At 37.9% G+C, this 8044-nt stretch overlaps 1 protein-coding gene across 1 annotated transcript; it reads right to left on the bottom strand.

Annotated features, from left to right (window-relative positions):
* Positions 1-375: 375 nt before the first annotated feature.
* On the bottom strand, positions 376-5493 carry LOC139451672 (chorion peroxidase-like). The gene is made up of 13 exons (XM_071232993.1): positions 5431-5493; positions 5144-5174; positions 3904-4015; positions 3655-3788; positions 3276-3449; positions 3031-3097; positions 2627-2721; positions 2383-2478; positions 2168-2260; positions 1365-2028; positions 1069-1238; positions 712-817; positions 376-436 (listed from the first exon to the last, which is right to left on the bottom strand). Exons 1-13 carry the CDS (start codon positions 5491-5493, stop codon positions 376-378), a joined length of 1866 nt encoding a protein of 621 aa, XP_071089094.1.
* Between the last annotated feature and the right edge of the window lie 2551 nt (positions 5494-8044).

Genomic DNA, 8044 nt, shown 5'->3' with positions numbered 1-8044 from the left:
GCCAATAATATTGCAACTTTATGCTTTGATTAAACGCTTTGACAGTGTAACTGGTGGATTCACTTACTTAATTGGTTACCAATTCGTTTTGTTCTCATATAAAGTGTAGGCATTATAATCAGGTATAATGTTAACTGACATTTCCGTTAATAATTCCAGCATTATTAGGGAAATGCCATACCTAAATGTACTTGGCATTACATATTTAGTATGAAGATAGTTGAACAAAAACGTCAAAAATATCATGTATTCTGTGATTTATGCTTCTTACAAACCATGACGAGTAGTTAGGGCTATATATGTTGGAACACCAAAATGTTATGTTTCAAGTCTTCGGTTTCTTTTGTTGAATCTAAGGGTAGGCTAAGCAACCTCTCATCTCCGCCATTTGGTTAAATCGATTGTTGGAAGATCGTTGCAGGGTATCATAGGATTGCTGTGAAATACAAAAATGCGTCAAAATATTAACATTTCCGTCAGCATACTTCATATGATCTGGTTTGACATATATATCCTATATAACTGAATGAGCTCGAATATGTTACATTCAAAGTGTGTCACGAAGTGTAAAAGGATCCAGGATACAATTCTGATCAATGTTCACTGAATGAAGTACGCCAGATATACCCTGTCGCATATTAATATGAGTTCTGTCTGTCCGAGATAATTAATTACTGACGAACAAAGGAGATGAATGTCTTCATTGCCTACCTTTCTTTTGAGTACACTGTAAAAGGATCTCTTTGGATGGACTTCACTCCTGAATTCCTACAAAGAATCTTTGCAAAGCGCATTCGTCGGATCTCAGACAGTTGTCCTGAAATAGAAAACGCAATAAATATGTATATGTACAATTACTTCTGGGAACAAACGAGAGTATCTTTTTTCTGTGTCATTGAAACACTAAAACATTTTGACATATTCAAAATTAGAAATGCAATAAAATTCATATTATAATATAACATTCTCATCTTAAAGGCATATTAAGTTATCTAATAAGTACATAGTTTGACATCAACTAAATAGTTTAACAAACATACAAGCACACAGAAACAGACTGGACGGTACCTGATGTAAAGCCCTTTCTTGGATGGGATGTTTCGAACCAGAATGAGTCGCCATATTTCAGGTCATGGAACTGTTGACCAATCAGACAAGCGAGGAGAGGGCCCACTGCGCCGCCATGCACATGGTGTTCAGCTACTGCACCGGTGAAGACGTCGATGTCATCAGGGGATCTGAAGCAAGAATACATAAACGTATGGAGATCTTGAGATATGTCAAATAAGGGTTAAAGTATCTTTATTTCATATTTTTTTACAATAACTCTGTACACATATAAGAGTAAATTAAATTAGACAAACCTGTATACACTTTTCAAAGCAGCTCCTGCTTTACCAAATACACTGTCATCCAATGAAGTCACTTCCGATAGCTGACATGCCTTACGAAAGCTGTTGTATGATGGCAGGCCATGATCACGACCTCTCTGAATGTTCAAGGACACGATGTCAAAGCCGTTATTGCCCGACGTCTCAAACAAATGCTCAGTCATCCCACTGTTGATGAAGCGGTTAACCTCCTGATGTCTGTCCTTGAGGATAGCCTTCAGCACGGTGTCCAGATCTTTGATAACCTCAGAAGGTCTGAAGAAGAGCTGTTCTATGGGTACATGTCGGTCTCCGAGGGTCAGGAAACGTGGAATGGTGGAGTGGCCGTATCTGAAGGCGGCGGTGGCGAAGACGTTGTAGATGGTTGGGTTTTGAGTAAAGTTGTACCTGAAGCTGAAGCCGGGGGTCAGTCTGTACTTCCTCATGGCCAAGGGCCCAACAATAATGGGCAGCCATTCGCGGTAGGTGACTTGTTGGATGATGGCTGACACGATCTTTCTGGCCTCCTCAAACAAGACATCATCAGGAGTGGTCGATGGCATGACATCAGCAAGTTCTTTGACAAGACGATTGTGTTCTCTGACAAACACGGTGTGCAGCACGGCCAGACCAGGGAACACGTTCACACGGTCGTCACCTGATGATGAAGTTAGTTATAAAGAAGGTGTGACAGTGTTGTGAATTATCATTCAAAATTTACCAAATAGTCATGTCATAGTACAATATAAACAGATTCTGAAAATAGTACTACGGATACATTATTAAGTTGTATTTACCAGCTTCAAAACACCATTCGTTGGTATTGCTTGTTCGACAGTTGCCTTGGTTGGATTCTGGCAACAGGTTATCTCCCTTGGTTTTCATGTAGGCTGAAAAGTTGAATGACGACATTAATTTGTATATACCAATTACTCTCCACGGCATTTGCCAAGTTTTAAAATATTTGTTTGATCATGAATTATAATTTAAAACAAAATATTGCCTGACTTACGTCCATTCCTGAGGTGATTGATCTGATCCTGACTGAGTCCGTACACGTTAGAGGCGTCCACAAAGGACGTCAGTAGGTTCAACTGTTCTCGAGTATCTGGAAGTGACATGGTTTTAAATATGGATGTTACCATACAGTGTTGTTTATGACTTTCGTTACTTAATAAGATGATCATAAACATAATGACAGAACAATCCTACATTGAAATGAGGTAACCTTCACAGCCTTGTATTCATATACTCACTCCTTCCAGGTGCTGGGGCTGATCTTTTGAACTCCATGCAGTTCTTTTGGAAATGTCCTTCATTTACTGGCATGGTTATTGGGAAACAAGGACCGCTGGAACAGTGAAATACCAAAAGAATTAACACGTTTCCTAGTTCCAATCAACCATTGTTATGATAATGGTTATGATATGTTATGATACACAAACACATGCTTATGATGTAGTCGGAATCGTACAGTAGATTTTTATAATCATGGAAAAGGTTGTATCCGTTTCATCCTTATTATAAGCATGTATACAATGTCATGTAATTTTAAAGTTTGGTATTTCTGATTCATTTATTTAAAATATCTCGACCAGTTATTTCCATTAACACAAACAGAATGATTAAGTGTGGAAAATATAGAATGTTAATTGCTTACCCAGCTCGTACATCAGAATGCATCTCTCCAGGTGTGTGACCATCGCAACATTTAGATTGAACATCACCTTGAAGGATTATGAGGATTGGTTAAGTTGATACAAAGATTTAGATGCATATCGTAATTATTGATATAGGTTCGAAAAATATGAATCACAAAAACAAATATATCACAGTTTGTCTGATTTCATCATCACACGTCTGGTCACTTTGATGGTCAGAGAGTATTGGCCATTTGGCACGTACCTGCATGAAGAGGAGTTCCGGTGAGATCATGGTCCACAAACTGCCCCCACTGCATCACCATCACCGTGTGGTCGTCAGAAGGACTGTCAACTCCCGGATGGACGGCCACACTGATGGCGCGTGGACTGGGAAGGGGATAACCATCTACGCCTCTCATTCGGGGAACGAACTTGCCTGAAAAGCCAAACTTTTGCTTTTAAAGTTCACTAAAGTATAGTTAGTTGTGATATTGAAAGGGCATAACTAAATGTTCCCATTGCAATACTTACAAGACTTGCTTCCAAACGGTCTGATTTATTAATGAAAATCGCCCTGGTCATAAGCATGAAATAATGATTTTTAAGTTCCAATATCTATGTGAAGAAAATCTGTTCTTTACCATCATCATATGAAGGATCAATAAATCTCTTGAATGGTTGGTTGGTTGACCCCCAGGCTGGCCAGCGAACATTGTTGCAACTTCCGTCTATTGTCCGGTAGCGGGCGTCTTGTCTGCAGTTGATAGAGCGCCGTCTGTAAAAGTGAATGGTGTTATCAAGTCCATTGATAATTGGTGTAGGTATCAACTACATTAAACTCTCAACCACAAACGAAGGTGTCCATAGATGAGAGTTAGTACGAAACTGACCTGATGGTGTGTTTGTCTTGATACTTGGGTGTGCTGATGTCTTCAATGGAAATCTGAGACGTCTCGGCGGCGTCAGCCAGTGTACAAACAACATACCTGTCTTCGTCATCACCTACGTCAAAGTAAAGGCATTAATACACTGCTTACTATCATGGGACAATGTCAGAGTCCTTTAACTTCGAAAGTCTGATCAAAGGTCGCACCATCTGAACTGGATGATGTTCTATATTGTACAATGATGTTTGAGAACAAGTATCAGCAACATATTTGTTTTAAATAATCGGAATTTGTCATCTGTATGTCCCATATGCAATAAATCCTCTGAAACATATAAGTTTAAGTATGATCAGATTTGTCAGTTAAACCAATGGACAAATCATGGATAGTGATGCTGTTAATTTTGAATAATGAGACTTCTTACCATGCAGGAGTCTGAACAAGATGTCCATTATTCTGTTTTCTCTGTCCAGCGTTTGTCCATCAACTGCTCCTTGGTGGTCACCCCAAGTCGTTGGTGAAGTTTGTGTCGCACCAGCAACATCTAATAGGTAAATAAGTACAGAGTATAGAGAAATAGGGCTGTTACAGATTATGAATGCAATCACAAAAACTTTCATACTTTCCCACCCCATATTTTGTTCTATAAAGTGGCGTTAAACCGGGTCTTTGAATCTGTCTGGAAATATCAACACGAGTCATTTCATGTGCATCTTTCAGGGTATACCCAAACACATATTTATTCATCTTATCTCTCAATCTTAGAATTCAAGAGAACATCATTATCTCCAACAATCGCTTCTTCAAATGTGTACCCCGAAGTGTAACAATGTAACCGGTCTGAACTTACTGTTCGTTGATGACTCATCAGTGACATCGTCAAGGAATTTCGTGTTCATCTCATGATCCATTCCAACCAGATCTGATTGTATTGCCTTGACTGAAGGAAAGGTAGTTTAGTCAAACAACTGGTATCTCAAAATATAATATCCGTACATTAAAACATTCAAACTATATTTGGTGATATTGATTTCATCAAAGGCCCATCTCTACACTGAAGGACTAAGCATAATAGTAAGTAGAAAGTTGGCATCTTTAACACAGATATCTCATTATCTCAGCATATAACATGATGCCAGTTGCGTGAGTAACGCCCAAGCAGATGAAACTGAAATAGTATTATTCAATCCTTCACTATAGCTTGTCAAGATTTGGTTCATAATTATTAAAACACTATACTCACGTTGCTCAATGACGGAATCTATGTGGTTAACCTATAAGGGAATGAGTAAACATAGGTCAAATAATCGGTCTAGGGTAAAACAGATGTGATAATCTCAAACACCGTATGCCACCCGTTACTTTGAACATGATGAGAGAAAGAAGTTTCAGAACAATAAACCCAGAGTAAGAAATTACATGACATTTCTTATATAAACTGATTTTCTACAGACATTCATGACTAGCCAGATAAATACCAATACTGATAATGAGAAGAAAAGATAAAAGAAGAAACAAAACACAACCTACCTCTGTGTCCGCCTCTCCAGCAGCGACCACGGTCAACATACACACAAACAACACAGCTTTCATCGTTTCTGCTTCTGTCCAGTACAAAGTGGGAATGTCTGATACACCAAAGATGGGACCTTGTATTTATACTCATATTCCTGGATTAAATCAACACAGATTACCCTAGAATTCACACTCCCCTGGTGGGTATTATCCGACATATCTACATGGGGGAGCTAAACATCTTGGATTATGCGGAGGCAGGCTGATTATCCCGGTGCAGCGTCACCACCGCCATTGTTCTTGGTGTGGTGTATAAACATCAATAACGAGGCAGTTGGTAACTGTTTCTCACCAGGGGGTATTAACAAAGGGCATTATTGAGATTATATATAATAGTAACATATCAATAATAACTGAAACCGGAGAAAATGTAAGTTTCTTGTTAATTGACTAAAAATACTAATAAAATCATTCATGTCTCCCACAATCTCTATGAACTGTAATCACTCTACTAATGTACTTTGAGAACATATATTCAGTACACCATCTCTCCCGAATTCATTTTTATTCGACGTTAAGTAGTAGTAGTAGTAGTAGTAGTAGTAGTAGTAGTAGTAGTAGTAGTAGTAGTAATAGTAGTAGTAGTAGTAGTAGTAGTAGTAGTAGTAGTAGTAGTAGTAGTAGTGAGATCGATGACATGTATTAACCAAGTCAGCGAGCCTGACCACCCGATCCTGTTAGTCGCCTTTTACAGGCATAATCGCCTTTTACGGCAAGCATGGGTTGCTGAAGACCAATTCCGTCCCGGAATCTTCACGGGCTAATAGTAGTAGTAGTAGTAGTAGTAGTAGTAGTAGTAGTAGTAGCAGGAGCAGCAGTAGTTTGTTGTTTATGTAACACTGTTGCAGTAGTGGTATGCAATGTGTGTCGCCAGTGTCACGTGCTTATGTCATCTGCCAAAGTTTCTCATTTCCATACTCGATGAAAAACATACTGACTGTTGCATATATCAACGTTGACAACCAGTACTAACTTTCTAGAATTATAATTCAGATATGTATGTACCACATCAAATGTACGACTTGACATCGTGAATATGAATAAGTGGAAAATTTGCGATTACATGTAAATGTCACTTCCTATTAGCAATATCGATGATTGAAAATTAGTTTAAAAGTTGATCCTATATGTATTATTTCATTACATTGAGGGACTAGAAAATCCTCTAGACACGAAACGTAGTGACCACTTCAATGCATTTGTCTCCCAGTACTTGTCTACAAAGCTTGTCAAGAACAACTCGTGATGAGAAGCGGATTACCAACTGTCTCATTGTTATTATACCACTCTTAGAACAATTACAGTTGATGAGGACACGCCCAGATCAACACCATTCATTGATATAATCCTGGATTTGTGGTAAAAACAAGATTGAAACTTATCACGGATTATCATCAGCGACAACGGATTACGGGATAATCTGTGTTTGTATATTCGGCAAACATGGCTGTCCAAATATGTAAGAACCATGCCTGATCTATCCGCTCTCATATGCCAAATATTAATACAATAATTGCTTTTTAGAGCAACCTACATGTGCATCTGTATTCCTCTATAGCACGTTCAGTGCTTTTAATGTATCTTTTAACAGTATATAATTATATTCATATACATACAATAATACGATACAGTAATACGAATATTTAAATATCCTGCATACACAGGTGTTAATATTAAATACTTGTTTTTTCTCACTGTAAAACCTTAAGTTAAGAAAATAGACAAATGTTATCTCTGAAGAGTGAGTGAGTGAGGGAGTATCTTTTTACGCCGCTTTTGACAATTGTCCAGCAATATTAAGTCGTCGGACACCAGAAATGAGCTTTACACATTGTATCCATGTAGGGAATCGAGCCCGTGTCTTCGGTGTGACGAGCGATTATTTTAACCACTAGGCTACCCCACCGATCCTCTCTCTGAAAAATTCATAAGGTGGATAATGTTTCAGTTCCTGGATTATCTATATTAATATTGTTGTATATATTGCTTTCTGAGCTGGGAGTAGCGTTCACATATCATCATCACACGGTATTCATCTTCTACACTCCTCTTATTTTTCTTCAAACAGAACTCGCAGTATCTTTCATCATGAGGAATATTATTGTGTCTTCCAATCTGAACACATAATCCAAGAATATTACATCTAAATTTTGCTAAATGCCACTTAATATATTGAGGTATGTTTATTGTTAGGTATGTTTCAGTATTGTGAATTGAATTATATTGTTTATAGTAGTTGCTCTTTGATGAACCTTCCAAGGATAAGTGCCAATTTGTTGGAGAGCCTTGTTTAAATTCGTTTTAAAGATTTCAGCATCTCCCATGTTCTGCTGAATCCAGACTATACCAAATCCTAGGTGAAATACAATATTCCTAATTGAAGTAACCCATGTGTGTCTTCCAGCATTATCAATAGATATAAGTATAATGTAAATCTGATATGGTAGTCTATTATTGTAGAGGTGAATTAATATAGTCCAGTATTTTATATCTATTGTCATGTAAATACATTCTCTGCCAGTCTGCCACACTCTCCAAGAACCATGTTATTAAGAGTAATATTATTAAA

Source organism: Haliotis cracherodii, unplaced genomic scaffold (assembly GCF_022045235.1).
Source record: "Haliotis cracherodii isolate W230 unplaced genomic scaffold, xgHalCrac1.p SCAF_9, whole genome shotgun sequence".
In the NCBI taxonomy this organism is placed as follows: Eukaryota; Metazoa; Mollusca; class Gastropoda; order Lepetellida; family Haliotidae; genus Haliotis; species Haliotis cracherodii.
Note: the sequence above shows the minus strand (reverse complement) of the source record. Positions and strands in the feature narration are given on the sequence as shown.